The sequence below is a fragment of the Microtus pennsylvanicus genome, chromosome 17 (genome assembly GCF_037038515.1).
Source record: "Microtus pennsylvanicus isolate mMicPen1 chromosome 17, mMicPen1.hap1, whole genome shotgun sequence".
NCBI classification, from domain to species: Eukaryota; Metazoa; Chordata; class Mammalia; order Rodentia; family Cricetidae; genus Microtus; species Microtus pennsylvanicus.
The window spans coordinates 7,931,048-7,947,768 of record NC_134595.1 but is presented as its reverse complement, the minus strand read 5'-3'; the positions used below and the strand labels follow the sequence as shown (position 1 = coordinate 7,947,768).

Below are 16,721 nucleotides of genomic sequence, written 5' to 3'. Positions count from 1 at the left end.
CCCCACCTTTAGCAGAACAGCTACTGGGAATCAATTTCTGGGAAGAGAGCTAATTTACTTTAAAGAGACTATTCCTTTACACACACAAGAACAACAATGGGTACTACAAATTGCTCTTGGTAGGTTTAAGAAAAAAAAAAGAGGACACGAAGTTGGGTGGGTGGGGAAGGATGATGGATCTAATAGAAGTTGGGGAAGGTGTGTCATTATGAACAAAATGTATTATGGAATTCTCAAGGAATTAATACAAATATTTTAAAATAAATGTTTAATGTAAATTATAATGACTTCCCAAGAGCAGATAATTAAAACATATAATGTTGGCATTCATTTTTCATAGATATTCATGTAAATTCTATCATTTTCCTTTTTAAAAATAAGTCATCACATATTAGAGAAAGTACATGATACATAAACCAAAATGGAGTCTCTGCATCTACTGACCTCAACTCGGGATGCAACCAGCGCTGGCTTTGGCAGAACTGAGGTGATGGTGGTGCCTTTTCCCTTCTTTATCAGTGAGAAAAAGGAGTCAAACAGGTACTACAAAAGAAAAATCACAGCTAGTTGGACACTTCTAAACTCACAAGGCCTCCAAGCACACGTCTGGTGCTCAGTTAAGAAAAAAAGCTTCAGAAAGAGAAATTTGTTTGTTTTTACTATAATTTGCTGCATGAATATTAGGAGTTTTGCTACTTAGTGGTTTCAGTTTGGGTTTTGTCCAATAACTGAATGTTTACTAATATTAAATTAAGACAAATAAATATACCAGAGAAGACTAAAAAAGAGTCAACTAGACAAGGGCTCCATAACACACACATATTCCATTAAAAAAAATACAAATCACGCCTATAATCTTTGGGAGCCTTCTGGGCTCTGTTCACCTCAAGTCCTTTAAGATGAGACATTTTCTACAGACAATAAACACACCCCATGCTGCCTTTTGAGAATAACAAGATTTTAGTTTTTTAATTGTATATCATTTGTATGACTCAAACTCTAGCTGAACAAAACTTAAAGCTAGAACACTCACACTTCAAAGTCAGAAATAATATTCTCTCATTTCTGTCGGTTCTTAAAAAATGACCCCTTGAGATTATTCTTAAACTTTCCCAGTGAGCTTACTTCTGTTGCTTCACTAGACATGATAAATGTCAACAAGAGTACTTGCTTTGCAATTTGGCAGGATGGAAAAATAAAACACTAAGTCATGGTGCAATGATTGCATATACTGAGCATATCTGAAGTTCTAGCATAGTCTAAGAGTTAAATGTTAAATTAAAGAAAAAATCTTAGCAAGCATTACGTGAAGACAGTAACTAGTGATTTGTTTTCCCGGGTTCATCATGAATTAATTAAAACATACAGGTTTTGATACGTCCAAGTAAGAGAAATGCAAAAAAAAATGCCATGCACATATCTAAGAAGCCACTCTGGGATGAAAGAGTAGGAATTTCATTAGGAAACTCATGTCCTCCTCCTCCTTTTGCCTGGGCATCTTTTCTGGAGGCTCTGATGTCAGGGATGGACAAAGTGCTCCAGGAGGCTCCTGGGCGCAGGAAGAGGGAACTCACTCCAGACACGCAGGCTTTTCTGGGAGTCGTTGTAAGCTTAATTTGGAAAGATGTACTTGAATACTGAACCAAAAGCTCTCATTAAATAATAGAAAAACTATCCAGGTTAGAAACAGACTGCTCTAAGCATTCCTGTGGGTCCCTTTTGTAAAAATCATGTGAGTCATGTGACCACACGGGCTGCCTCTTTCCTTCCCAGCCCCTTTCCTTGCCCTGCTGCTGTTTATTCTTCTTCTGTGGCTACACAACCAGTTGCCATGGGGATTTTTTTAACTCACAGATGGGGGATTAAAATTTCATTTCAGTTATGAGATGGAAAGAGCAAGAGGGAATTCATTTGCATAGCACAACAATTGTAAATTTCAGAGCTAAATATATTAGAATGATAATGCGTTTAAGTAAAAATAGCATCATAGCATTGCTTTGAGTTCCTTAAGGGCTTTCCCACTTTAAATTTAAGAAAAGATTAAAATTTACTTCATGATCTTCATGGGGAAATTTAATACAAAATGCATGAAACCAAGATGCCATCCTTGAGAATATTGTGCACCAATTATTTTGGTTTCTTGAGTCTTCACCCACAAACATCTCTGATTTTTTTTTCAAGCATATAGCAGACATCGTCTGGCTGGCATACCTCAGTGTCTGTTGGCCCTGGGCTGACCTCTGGGTGGAACTGCACACCGAAGAAGGGTTTGCTCTCATGCATAATCCCCTAAAGGAATGAGAAACAGGGAGAAATTCCTTCTGAGACAACAAATGTCAAGTATGGCAATGTATTATTCAGTAGATAATAAAGTTCAAATAGGAAACCAAGTTAATGCTTAATAAAGTTCTGGAAAATTCCCAGTGTTATTAAGTAACATGGTTGGAGACATTAAGGATTCACCCAACTGTTTAAGGAAGAATAGAAAACAAAGAGGAAGCTGGATGAAGGTTCCATAATGTAATAAAATCAAACAAATTTGGTCCAGAACATTTGGGGCTGGACCTTCTGGAGTCTCTTCAAAATAAAATAAAATTCTCGGGTCCAACTCTTAAATTAATTCCCCAAAGGTCTTAAAAACTGCTGCAGCACTGAGACTTGAGGACACGCCAAGGACTGGATCCAAACAGATAAATATCAACCAACCCCTAGTAGTGGTGAATGTATAGATGGATCCTGAAGAAGGATAGAAGATCTGGGTCTTAAAAAGTCAACTATTAAGAAAGTAAGAGAATTGCATTTGTGAAGTGACAGACTGGCTAAGTAGGTCATCCAATGGATTAGAGCACTTGGTCTACAAGTAAGAAGGACCTGAGTTTGAATTCCTATCAACCATGTCAATGCATGTGCTTTAACCCACAGCATTAAGGGGTGGAGCTAGGTAGTTCCTGAGAACTTGCTGGACAGACAAATCAAAATGGTCCAGTTTAGTGAGTGGCCCTGTCATAAGACAGTAGTGTGAAGAACAGTACAAGAAGATACTGGGTAACCTGCTCCAGGCTCCGTGTGCAAATACAGGTGCACACAACTGCACAGCTGCATGTAACACACACCACACACACACACACACACACACACACACACACTAAACATGAAAAGGAGAATACATAACATACACGAAAAGCCCTTATCTTCTCACGAACAACAGAGCAGCTTTGTTGAGAGTCCCTACCTCGTTTGTTTGATCGTTGACATTCACAAAGAGCGGTTTCCAGCCGGCAGGGAGGGTGTTGTCCAGAGCGTAGCCATGGTTCTGAGCGGTAATGAAGGCCTGTCTGTTGGTGATGTTCAGAACAGGCTGATTCTGTCCTCTGGAGAGAGATGGAGAGGGAAAAAAAAGAGAGAGAAAAGGAAAGTGAAGGGAATGCATATGTTACTCGTGAAGCCAAACTCAGGCCTTTTGACTGCTTTAGTGAAAATTGCCTTGTAAAAAGAGTCACAGATTATTAATCCCAAGCATTTCAGCCTCAGAAACAAAAACTCAATTCAGGCAGCTTTTCTGAGTCTTAAGCACAGGTCTATTGAACTTTCATAATCAGTTTTAGAAAGCACTCCTAAAGAAGAGAAATTGCATACTGGCTTCACACAAATACAGATAAGCAACTCGTTTTGAAGGATCTCCGGTCATGTTCAAGCCAGAAGAGAACTCTCTGATTAACAGAGACCGGTCCTCAGATCAGACTTTCTGAGCTCTGCTTTGTGCAGAGGGAGGAAGGAAGGAGACAGCGTTGGGGGTAAAGAAGTGAAACTGAGTCACTAATGTGTTCTTAAGTCATTCTCGTTCTTCACAATGTTATCAATGTTCTGAAACGAAGCTTCAAATCGGAACAGTTTCCTTTGGAATACCTTCTGATCGAGTATTATAACGTCGGTTCATGCCAAGAGAAGGAAAATAACCTTAAACTATAGCAAAGTTATCGTTAGAGAAGGCTGCCTCTGAGAAATGTAATAAAAATGGAATCAGGCGCTCAGACAACTGTGAACTATGTAATAGGATGACTGGCGTTTGCTCTGCAGAAACGCTATGTAAATTCTCTAAGCCTTTGGTGTTTGGTTGCCTGCGTACTTCAGAGGTATCCTGGCTGCAATCTCATGACTGCCTTACCTATTCGCCATGGACATCTTGTAGGATTTGGCCCCAGCAGCCAGTCCTGTTATTATGTTTCCCGTACTGATTCCAAACAAAGGCTCTTTGCGGTCACTCTCCAAAATCTGTATCAGGGAAGATCATCAAGCACGTAAGACAGATAGGGAAAAATACTGTCTCTGAAAGAACAAAAGCCAGAGCATCCCCCATTCCTCATGAACAACGTGGAGGAAGTAGGGAAGGAATTGCTAGTTAGAATGTAGAGAGAGGCGCACAATTGATGGATCTTAGAATCCATTAAGATGTTCTTGCCTTTCAGATTAAACAAAACATAACTTAATGTTTAAAAAACTTGAAGGTCTTATGGACTCTGCACCAAGCTAATGAGCCTGGGTTGCCAGTTTTCAATCATGAGGGCTGTTAGAGGTGAAGATTAGACTCCATCCAGCCATTGTTAATGGAGGAAGCATGGCAAGGTTCCTCTGTTCCAAAGTAAAGCAATGCTTCTACGAGTCCTCACTGGTTTCTCTCTGAAATAACTGTGCTAAAATTGCCTCCAAAGTACTAATGTAAGTCCTAAAACTACATGAATGAATGAAACCACACCTGTTTGGACTGCAGAGCAGATGCCCTTCCCTCCCAGGCAGCAGCCCTCAAGCCCCAGGCTCACAGCACCTTCTTCACATTTTGAATTAGTGGTTGTGCAAGAGCTGGATTCCCAGGTCCCCCGGCAATCAGAAGTCCATCATACTCCATCTGCGTGAAGTCATGATTCCAAGGAACCAAATGCACTTCAGCACCTCGCTGGAAAAGAAACACAAGAAAGATGAACCAAATGTTTGCTTTCGTCATGTGTGCTTTCGCTCAGTCTTCTTTTGAAGAACTAGCCTCGAAAAGAAATCTTAAAAATAATGTATAGTCAAGTAACACTGAATAAAATATGATTTTAGTAGCTTGTTGTGCTTTCTATAACAAAGGTGTACCAATGGTCAATAGGAAGCACTGACCCTTTATCTATGAAAAAGCAAGTGGCACACTCCCTGTACAAGAGTGGCTTCAGGGATTAAACTCCCCATGTCAGGAGAGCAAGGTTTTTATTTTTTTATTACTTCGATAGCTGCAGCACAGAATGGCAAACCCACGCCGCCTCTGCAAAGGCGTGACCACGTCTCACCCCAAAGGCATGACCACGTCTCACCCCAAAGGCATGACCACGTCTCACCCAAAGGCGTGACCACGTCTCACCCCAAAGGCGTGACCACGTCTCACCCCAAAGGCATGACCATGTCTCAACCTTTCCTTTTCCTTTCTTTTCTGGCAAATTTTAACTTTTCTTCCTAGGGTTTTCTAATCTATTTATATTCTGACAGGGGGAAATCAAAATATTTATCATAAAAATAAAGAGGAGAGAGAGACAGGGACCTTGAAAGGGAAAACTCCTGCCTTTCTGGCTAGTTTATGTAGTGCCAAGAGTTGTGATGTGCACTGCTGGAGAAGAAAGTCATCGGCAGCCTTACCCAGCACTGGACAACCTATGCTACAATGTTGACTGGCTGGCAAGATGTACCCACTGTTGGGATAGTGGCATTAAAATTATGGGGGTAACCAACTGCTCTCTGATGGGATATGAGGCCTGTTATACAGGAGGGATTTTTGTGACTGATACTATCTGATCAAAGTCTCATGACTCAGAGAGATCATTGGCCCTAGGGAGTTAATGTTGCTGTTCTGCTAAATAATCATGATTTCAAATATGAATGTTTATACCCATAGACCCGTGCTGCTCTCAAATGTGGTCAGACAAGCTTCTTTTTGGCAGTGGGTGGTGGTTGCTGCAGACACTCAACACTTGTCAAAATGCCAGGTATAAACAACACTTGGTGCTCAGCTTAGGAGGGCCATGTATAGCAACCCCCCACCACCACCGTCTGAGGCTCATGGGTGCTTGCGTGAGAGGGGCAGGCAAACATGGAAGGGAGAGTGGATGGAAGGAGCTCTGTGAAATACTGACTTCTGGACAGGGCGGAGTTGGTGCACGCCAACTCACAGTAGCTCTGATTACCTCCAGAAGACCAGCACAAGAACAAACTAGTCAACATTCCAATTGAGTAAGTAGATAGACATACCTAAGGACAGAAAGACACTCACGTGTGCATAATCACTACTAATTGGACTGGAGGGGTTACTAACAACAAAAACGTAACAAAATAAAAAAAGAAATGAAGCAGAATGGGAAAACAAGAGTTAGTTGGAAGAAGGCAGCAGATGGTGAATCCAATTAGCATACACTGGATAAATATATAGAACTTTCCAAGAGTAAAAACATTACTTAAAATGGAAAGATATAGACAAAGAGAAATGGAGAGTAAATGGAGTATAAAGAAAATTCCAGCAAAAAAAAAAATCTAACTATTTTGTACCTTTGAAAGTTCCCCTAGCATTCCCAAGATGAGAATTTGAAGGTTTATTTGGAAGGTTTCTCCAATAGACATAAATGGAATGGAGAAATGACACCACAAGACACCCCAATATAGTATACAACAGTAACCACAGTGAACAATCAACTGAGTCTGAGATCCTTGGGGAACCTGGAGGCAGCATTGAGTATTTAGATATGACCCATGCCTGGGGCAAAGGATCTTTACACTGACTCTGATCAATGTTGTGGAGAGTTCTAGGGAAAGTTCTATTATTTCCTGTTTACAAATGGATTCTGCCCAACTAGAGAAGCCCCTTAGTCAAAGAAACCTATAACTCTTGCAGCTAGAAAGTGGGCAGTGTAAATTAGTATGGCATATATAGGAGTGGAATATGAAAAGATCCTTTGTCTATCTGCTATTAAAAGATTCATGAAGAATTTCTCTAATAAGATGAATAATTTGAAATCATAATCTGAATAGTGCTGATAGTCTCTAACGATGAGAAGATGAAGATGAATTGAAGAATCCCCCTGTATCCATACTAATTTGATGTTCTGCAAGTATGTGAAAGTGTAAGCATGTACGTTTGTGGAGGTGAGGGGTGAATACATGTGTGCATGAGAGAAAGAGACAGACAGAGACACAGAGAAACTGGAAGTGGGAAGGTTATGAGGAAAAACTCTAGCAAAATAATACTTGATAAAAAACACTGATATAATGTGGTTAAATTGTCCTGAGGGATTTTTAAGGTTCAAGTTTAATTAGTTTTCTAAGAGTTTAGGTTAGTTCCTAAGAGCGCTATGGAAGTCTTACAATTACAGGACATAATCCTACAAACATACAGTGCATAATAAATGTAGACTGAGGGAGGCACTGTCAGACCCACCATGGCTTTCTTCCATTTCCAACTCTCCAAGTGAGTGTGGGCTGCCTCAGAATACCTGATGAGGACAGTCAAGATGCTTTAAGTGAGGTAACCCAGACTCAGAAGAAAAGCATGTGTTCTCTCTCCTGTATGGATCCTAATGCCTCGTGTGTGTGTGTGTGTGTGTGTGTGCTTTTTTTATTGGAATGAGAGTGGGCAGAGGTCAGAAAACTAGAAAGAGTCCAATGAGGAAGGAAAAGGAGGCTCTCAAGAGAGAACTATGAAGAGAATTATAGCATACTACAAAATTAAAAGAGCGATATCAGCATTGGAAAAGAACACGTGAGGGGGAACAAGTAGAAGGAAGGAACAGCCCAAGCTAAGCATGTACCACGATGCCATAAGAAAGCCTCATTCTTCCTTTGCTACTAAGAGGATAAAATGAGTAAGTTAAAATAATAACAAACAAATGATAAAAGTCACTTTTCCATGGGTTTTGGTTCTTGGGGATTTTTCAAAGTCATAGTTGTCTATATCCTTAATTTGAACAGGGACATATGTGTCATTTTGTGGATCAAAGGCAGCAAGAAAAGTGGAGATTCCTGACATTCTGAAGCGAGCCTTCTAAACAAAGGGCACAAACAATTCTCAGCTCTACAAACCGTAGCTTCTGGAGGGGGCCAATCACTTACCTTAACTAGCAGGCGGATGACATTGTTTTTTATCCCACAGTCCACAGCTACCACTTTGGTGGGGTTTCCTTTGCCAAACACCTTGACATCCTGCCATTTAAAAAAAAAAAACAGTCATTGAGAGGAGATTCCCAGGGTAAGTACCAGGCCCAGGCCATAAATTCACTGAGCGTGTTTTGTACTTAGATGTGTAACAGATTGATTGCTAACTGCTAGGGAGTGACTGGCAGTTAAAAATCAATTTGTAAGAAAAGCACAGCAAATATCACAGACTGTATCTTTTCGATGAGAAAAAGAAGTGCTTTGCTGTTTTGTATAAACTATTCATTATGGTGATAAGAAAGATCTTTAAGAAGTTGGCTGCTTCCATAGTTAACCACCATCCTCGTGTTTTGCCTCATTAGCAATAAAAGTCTCAAATATTGTTGCCTGATTCAGCGGGAGGCAGATGAGGTAATGGATACATCATGCCTTAAACGCCACTTGATCATCAAATTGCAGTGCAGATCAGATCCAATTGCATTAAGTCACTGCATATTAGGCTTACGGAGAGGCTGGATGGGTAAAATCAATACGAGAGTCATAAGAATCCCTCAGCTAGTATAGACCACCTGCTCCCTTTAGATTACCAGACAGTCGTTTGCATTTAAATGGTAGATTTCATATGAAAGATCTCAGAGCATATCATAATCATTATCTACATCTTAAGAACTGCTTGGAGGCAGATCGATTTTCACAGGCATTTGCCCAAGAAGCAATTCTCCAGTCAAAGAAACAAAAGGAACAAAAGAGAAAGCAAGAAGCCTAGAGCCTTGGTGGCCACACTCGTCCTGGCTTTAAGAGTTAGCTAGACTGCTCTGAATTTAGAATGACTCCACGTCTTGACAAAGGTATCGGGTGAATGATGCAACCTGAATGTTTGAAAGAACATTTGCTTTAACCGAGCCGTCTACCTCTCCACAAAGTCAATATATAGCATATATTCATAATCCTTAAAGTGTGTTTGAGTAAAACATATGAAAAGGATATTGGCCATTTACTTTCTCCTTCTGTGGCTATTCGGAAGAGAAAACACCGCATCTAGGGAATTATTACTGAACTGATCATTAATGACACAGGCAAAGTCTCTTGTCAACTAATTTATAAAAGTACTGATTTATTCTTAACCTGGAACTCCTGCTATAAAGTAAAACCATGTTACCAGCTAGCTGTAGCTATATCAGATTGCAATAATATGACAAGGAATTAAATGACCAACATTTCCAAGGCATATAGTCAAACAAAACTCACAAAATTTATATAACTTCCTGATATACATACACATTTATCACAGATGTCACAACATTATTCAATTATAAAGGCATTAACAGGACCAGCTGTTGTCACTAAGATTTTTGTCCTTTATTTGGCATGGATAAAAATATAGAACTGTTGAGATGACTCAGTAAATAAAGCACTTACTGCAGAGAAACCTAAAGATCAGAATTCATTATCTGTACCCCCACATAAAGGAGAGAGTAGAAAACAAGCTCTGCAAAGTTGTTTTCTGACCTACACACACACACACACAAAGATGATAGATGATGATCACAGATGATAGATGATAGATGGATGGAGAGAGAGAGAGAGAGAGAGAGAGAGAGAGAGAGAGAGAGAGAGAGAGAGAGAGAGATGTTAGGTGGATGGATGGATAGATAAATAGATGGTAGATAGATGGATGGATGGTTGTATAGGTAGATAGACAGATGGATAATAAATAGATGGATATGCTCATTTCTGCTGTTCTCTACCTAAACCCATTTTACACTAACTCATCTAGCCATTCTCCTTGGAAGGTGCACCAGCCCAGCCACTCTGAGGAACAAAACCCACAGATTCTGAAACCCCTTTTCTAAAACCATGTGATATTTTCATAGACCTTGCACACTTAAAGTGAGCCCTGACTTACAGTAACTAATAAGAGGTAAATTTCATGTCAATAGTCATTTCACTGAGCTGTATTGTTAGGAAAATGGCAAGAAAGAAAGGAGGTACACATTTATATTACATATCACAATTTCCAGTAGTTTTGATTCATATTTAGTTAGATACCCAAATATGGAGAATGCATATATAGAGGGCCAATCGCATATGCTTTCTATATCAAATGGAGGAAGCTATATAATACATCACAAACACCTGTATGTGTGAATTTGCCTTAGGATCCTGAAAATGAATGTATCATATAGTGTTTTTTAACCGACCACAGAATTTTTAAGGTAAATTTCTCCAGGTCAGTGTTGCTGACATTCGGAAAATCCCATGAATTTATTTTCAAGTTCCTTGATTCTTTGTCCACCTACCCTTTGCTCCAAAAAATGTTGAATGAATTTCCCATAACTTCCAGTAAAGCTCTGCATCCAATGATGCTTTAATACATGAAACTCTCTGGATCTAGTTGGCATCCACTCATCACCTGCCAAAAGTATCATTCAAATAATTGATTCCTTTGCTTCTACCTATGAACCTATGTATAACTCATCAGACACACCTAGCAGCTGCAAGTCTCTGCCTCTCAAACACATGCCATCTTTTCTGCCTGAAACAGCTTGATTTCTGTTTATCTATCTCTAACAGCTGGCTCTTTGTGTCTGCCTTCACACGTCCACCCAGCCTTCTGTGATCCACCTGTCTCATTGCGGTGATGCATCATGAATGGTTTTTGCAGTGACCTGTAATCATGCCAAGGACAGCTTTACCACAGGATTCTGTACATGCCAACTGACGTGTTTGCTTCTCCTACCAGACTCTTATGATCTCCAAGGTCAGAGAGAGATCACACAAGATCCATTCACAGCTTCATTAAAAGAAATAAATCAAGACCAAGAGGCATGGCTTTAAAGAGTTCTCTACCTTCTTATAAACAAACACTTCGTTACTTAGACATCATTTTGAGCATTAGTTCTTTAGCTCAAATATTCACAATAAATTTGACCCCACCTAAGAATCTAAGCAATAGTGTAGAGGGTGCCTTAACTGCCCTTCCCCTGTAATCAGATTGAGGACTACCTTATATAACCCTCATCCAGAAACTGATGGAAGCAGATCCAGAGATCCACAGCTAAGCACTGGGCCAAGCTCCTGGAGTACAATTGAAGGGAGGGAAGATTGATAATATGAGCAAAGGAGCCAAGACCATGATGGGGAAACCCACAGAATCAGCTGACCCAAGCCAGTGGGAGCTCACTGACTCTGAATTGACAACTAGGGAACCCACATAGGTCTGAACTAAGTCCCCTGAAGGCAGGTGACAACAGTGAAGCTTGGGCAGTGTATGGGGTCACTGGCAGGGGGAACAGGATCTAATCCTACTGCATAAACTGACTTTGTGGAACCCATTCTCTATGGAGAGATACCTTGCTTAACACTGGTATGTTGTGGGGGGCGGGGGCTTGATCCTGTCTCAACAAGATGAGGGGACAGACTTAGTTGACTTCCTAGGGGAGGCCTTATCCTCTCTGAAGAGACGATGGGGGTAAGTGGGGGTAGCAGGAAGAGAGGAGGGACGAATGACTGAAATTGGTTTGCAGAAATTAGTTAATTAGTTAAAAAAGAAATATTTTCCCTGCACAAAATGACCCTAGACTTTTATTATTTTTATTCTCTCTCTCTCTCTCTCTCTCTCTCTCTCTCTCTCTCTCTCTCTCTCTCTCTCTCTCTCTCTCTCTCTGCTGTTTTTCAAGACAGGGTTTTTCTGTGTAACAGCCCTGGGTGTCCTGGAATTTATTCTGTAGACAAGGCTGACCTCGAACTCACAGAGATCCACCTGCCTCTGCCTCCCGAGTGCTGGGGATAAAGGCGTGCATGAGCATGCTTGGCTATTATTTTGTCTAATTCCTATAATGTTCTCTCATTTACCTTTCAGGGTGTTAGCTTTCTATCCTACTCAGTATTATATCTGCCTTTAACACTTCTGTACCTTCTCTATTTGCTGTGATCTAAAGCCCTAAACTAGGGAACTAGTGAAAGACAAAAAGGAAGCTAAAATCATAGGGAAAAGCTTCTAAATGGTGGCTTGAGATTTCCAAGAATGTCGGTAAGAAAGGCTTCTGACTTTACAACAAAGATTTGATGGCATATATATCAGCTGCTGTGGGGCCACTTTCCCCTTTCAGATCAGGTGCTTATGGGAGATGAAAGATAAAGATTTTAATGTTATAAAACTAGTAGGCTTAACGTGGATAAAACAAAACAAAAAAGTAAGAAGAAAATTTTCTCACCTTGGTTGAAACCTCAGCAATCAAATTCTGTTTATTGGGATCCACAAAATCCACGGACTGGCCATCGAATTCAATCTTCCCAAGCATGGTGCCCTAGTGAATTAAAAAGCAGATGCAGTGGGAAGGAATGCGTTATGCTGAAAGCAGAAGCCCACAGAGACTATGGACAGCTGTTGTCATTTAGATGTCTTCATAGCTTAGAACCATCAGCAGGTCTTCATTCTCTCAAATAGGAATGACACAAAGTAGTTGGCAGCTGCTTTTCAGGAAATACTCAAGGAAATCCAATTAATTTTTTTCTTGTGGAGTGGAGGAGGGTGAACAGGTACATGCATTTTTACATAAGTATGTGCTTGTGAGCATATGCAAATGGAAGGTGTACAGGTACATGTGTGCTCACAAGAACATGCAAATGGAGACTAGATGTCAACCGAGGTGTCATTCCTCGAGTGCTGTCTCCCCTGACAGCAGGTCTTTCATTGGCCTGAAGCTTACTGGCAACACCAGGCTCGCTGGTCCTTCAGCCATAGGGACCTGCGCATCTCTGTTTCCCTGGCATTGCGATGACAAGACTGCATCACCATGGACAGGATTTTCCTTACATGGGTGAGACTCAAGCTCAGTTCCTCAAAGTTTCAAGGGAAGCATTTTATCAACTGAGCTGTCGTCCCAGTCCTATGAGAAGCTGTTTGAGAGCTGAGGCCATTAAAGTTAAGCTCAGCAGAATTCAGGTCAACAGATTCCAAACTAGGTAGACTAATCAGAAACCCAGGGACCCTAGTTCCTTGGGCCTAAAACTATTACACAGCAGAAGCAGACAAAACAATCTGTTCGGAAAGAAAAGATGACATCTAAAAACTACCAAGAAATAAAAAGAACTTATTGTATAATTTGATAGCAAATTTGAACCTCAAAAAAGGTGAAAATGCAATTTGATATGTCAGAAATTTCTAGAAGTCACAATAAAAGCACATCATCATGTTAGACACATCAGTATGTAGGTGTCCCAGATTGCATGATCTTTAAGGAATGCTCAACCCTCTATGACATTTTCACAATCAGTCTTGCTAGATTGGACATGGCAATGTTATCTTGCTTTTATCAGCTACATATTGAGATGTACTTGTTTGTTAGGAAGTCTGCTTAGAGGTGTCTAGGAAATGACATGCTGTATCTACTTATTGGCGTTCCCCTACAATATCATTGCACTGAAGGAAACAAAAGGTTTATTTCCCTCTTGTCTGATTTTTTTTAGAGAAGTCATTGTGTGAACACAGGTTGAAAATTCCAGCATGCTGTGGAATGCTCTATGGATTTTAGTGCCGTTGTGAAAGCCAGGGTGCTAACACCAAAGCCTAGGAAAATAACCCAAAACCCCCTTTAACTTTCAAACTGAAGTATGTGGTGATTTCTGCCTACCTTTTAGATCCAAGTACACGTTTCTATACTTACACACCCTAAATCCAGAAACCTGTTGTCTCCTAATGCTATGTGAAATGCAATTTGAGTTTTCAAACTAGGAGTAATGGAAGTGAAAGTTATAACTCATATTTTTAGTATGAGTCAATATCAGCCATAAGCACATGTAACCTATAATGCTGCTACGTGCCCTATACTAGTCAACCAGATTTTTTACAAATCAAAGTCCCTATAATAAAAAGTAGAGTTCATGTGAGCCCAGCACACCGGTGACACAGAAGACGCAGTGTGGTCTTGGAAAGAGTTTTCACAGTCATCAGGCCTGGCTATCTTCTCTCCAGCCTGCCAATTCTGCAGCCTGAATTGCATTCTGATTTCCTTCTGGTCTGGTCCTAGATGCTACATTTCTGTTTACAAGTTCCGCACACTGTTAGACTAGGAAAACACAAGAATCGGCTTGGAATACAGAATCTCACTAAAGCCTCTTCCCAGGAAACCCGCTGGAGGGATAACAGTGAGAAGCAGAGCCGGCGGCAGCATGAGCTCTTCCTGCCTTCCGCCTGGTCAGAGCTGCTGCGCCTCACCACAGTCAATACCACCCCTCTTCTCCGTTTACAGCGGCTGTGTCAATACACTTGTCCTGGCTACCCTTGCGGTGCTGGCTCTAGGAGCCTCCTTGAATACTAAAATCCACCGTGCTCAGATGCATCATAGAAAATGAATCTGACTTTAAATCAAGCCTAGGTCACTTACAGTAGTTAATACAATGCAGGCATTATGTGAAGAGGTGGGACGCTGTATTTTTAGGGGAAATGATAAAATATAAGAAATTTTAAAAGCAATTTTTAATCATTTGTACAAAACCTACAGATGCAGAGACCTGACTGTATTCTAACAATGAATTTGCAACCGATTTTCTGGGAGGACCTGTGTTGGTGTAGACTACCAAACTGTCTTGTTTCCTTTTGAATGTGTTAACATTTGGTGAGAAAGTATAGGTGCATTGGGGGAATTTGGTGAACACTGATGAGGGAATGTGTCTCTCTGCTCTGGGTTATGGAGATGTATGCAGGAAACACACACAGGAACAGGAAGAAGAGGCAGGTGGTGATGGCACAATAGCATTCTCAAACGGGGGCCAGATGTAGCCGTCAGGCAGGGCAGCTGGCAAAACCTCGCCTGTGTCTCTTTGCCTATTAATCCAATCTTAGGAAGGACTCTCTAACTGAGGTAACCCACACTCGTGACAGAAAACTTGCTAATTTCATAAACAACTCTTCCTGGAGAGCTGAGTAAACAATGACACCAATATTACATCGTTTCCGGTTTGCGTTCTCCAGCGTGGAGGACTCTGGTTTGGTCAAACTGTTACACACTCTGTAAACACTTTTTCTGTTCCACCGGAGGCTTGTCATGTGAGCAGAATTACAATGCCTTGTTGTCATAATCAACACACAGTAGGCACTCAATAAATCCTGAGCAGGTAAGTGGATCTCGGGGGCACCCAGGATTCAGTCCTGGAAACCCCATCAGAAGAGGGAAGGACAGTGACATAGAAACGGCAAGAGGGGCTGGCCAGGTTTCCTCCTCTGCACATCAGTGAGTCCTTCATGCACTGGGGGAATTGAGAAGAGGCACGCATTCAGCTAAAGATGATGATCATACCTTATCCCGAATTATTTTAGTCAGCATTCTTGTGTCCACTCCATAAATTGCAGGGACCTGTGAGGAGAAAACCCGGTGACAGTGAAATGAGAGGCGATTAGAGCCAGCATATTGTTTTCAAGTTGGGCTCTTAGCCTCATCTATCTTCCCGAGCAGTAAATAATTCTCCCACCCTTCTCTTCCCTGACCCAGGGTGACGGTCTTGTCAGTTCGAGGGAAATTGCTGCTCCACTCGAGCACAGGACTCCTACTGCCCACAATTGTCCTCAGAATTTCTGCACATCAATCCCTTGCAACGGCTTTGGTGCTTCACCTCGGATATTAAATAGGTTACAGTCTACACAAAGAGCCATTTTGAAATAATGAGGCATGTGTGCGTGCATATATATTGTTTAAAATATGTGTATAAATTTTTGTTAGGTACAATATACATTTTTTAAAATCTGTGTTTTAAAGAGTCAAATCAGTGAACTTTATAAGAAAGAATTATGCCAACCAATATGTCTTGAGTCAAAATTTTCTGATACACAGTGGGTACTCAACACAATTTTTTCTTAATTTCTGATAAGCAGTGGGTACTCAACACAATTTTTCTTAAGGTTTGTGTTGTATAGTTACATTTTTCTAATAATTGTCTGACCTATTTATTAGTTAGTCAATACATCCTTTGGTTTTCTTTTCATTTTTTATTAGATTGGATAAAGACAGCCATGGTCTTCATATATTGAAAGCACACTCTAACAAGGTTGAAACTAAAATGATTAATTTTAACATAAAGAAAATTGAATGTGTTAGCTAACACAAAGAGTGTGTGTGTGTATGTGTGGGTGACGGAGAGACGAGGAGAAGGAGACACAAAGAAGGAATGGAGACAGAGACAGAGAACAAGGAGAAAAAAGAAGAAAGGTGTAAAAAGAGGAAGCAAAGAGACAGACAGACAGAGGAACACAGAGGGGGAGACTGAGAGCTAAATAACCATACAGAAACTAGCTATCTTCCAAATCAAGATAAATAAAGATTTAATGGCTGAGAATAAATCAGTGGGGACCCACGACACAACAGAAGTGCCTTCTTGTCTTATAAATTTTAGGAACTAAGACCTAGGGATTCAGAATCAATATTTTTGTTTTTAATTTTTACTTTGTCACACAGGGATAACACTGATTCCCAATAGGTGAACCCTCATTGGAGAATCAGAATTTCCTTGGCATAGCATTCTACCAGGTACAGGATTAGCAGCAGTTGAACAAAGCC

General features: G+C 40.6%; 1 protein-coding gene across 1 annotated transcript in view; it reads right to left on the bottom strand.

Annotated features, from left to right (window-relative positions):
- Cps1 (carbamoyl-phosphate synthase 1) overlaps positions 1-16,721 on the bottom strand; it is a 109,494-nt gene that overhangs the window by 72,060 nt on the left and 20,713 nt on the right. Inside the window, exons 5-12 of the mRNA XM_075951710.1 lie at positions 15,468-15,524; positions 12,384-12,476; positions 8,125-8,214; positions 4,823-4,951; positions 4,166-4,272; positions 3,233-3,371; positions 2,212-2,289; positions 445-543 (exon numbers count right to left, since the gene is read on the bottom strand). Of these exons, the coding sequence (XP_075807825.1) occupies positions 445-543; positions 2,212-2,289; positions 3,233-3,371; positions 4,166-4,272; positions 4,823-4,951; positions 8,125-8,214; positions 12,384-12,476; positions 15,468-15,524 (792 nt within the window). The remainder of the gene's footprint in view (positions 1-444; positions 544-2,211; positions 2,290-3,232; positions 3,372-4,165; positions 4,273-4,822; positions 4,952-8,124; positions 8,215-12,383; positions 12,477-15,467; positions 15,525-16,721) is intronic.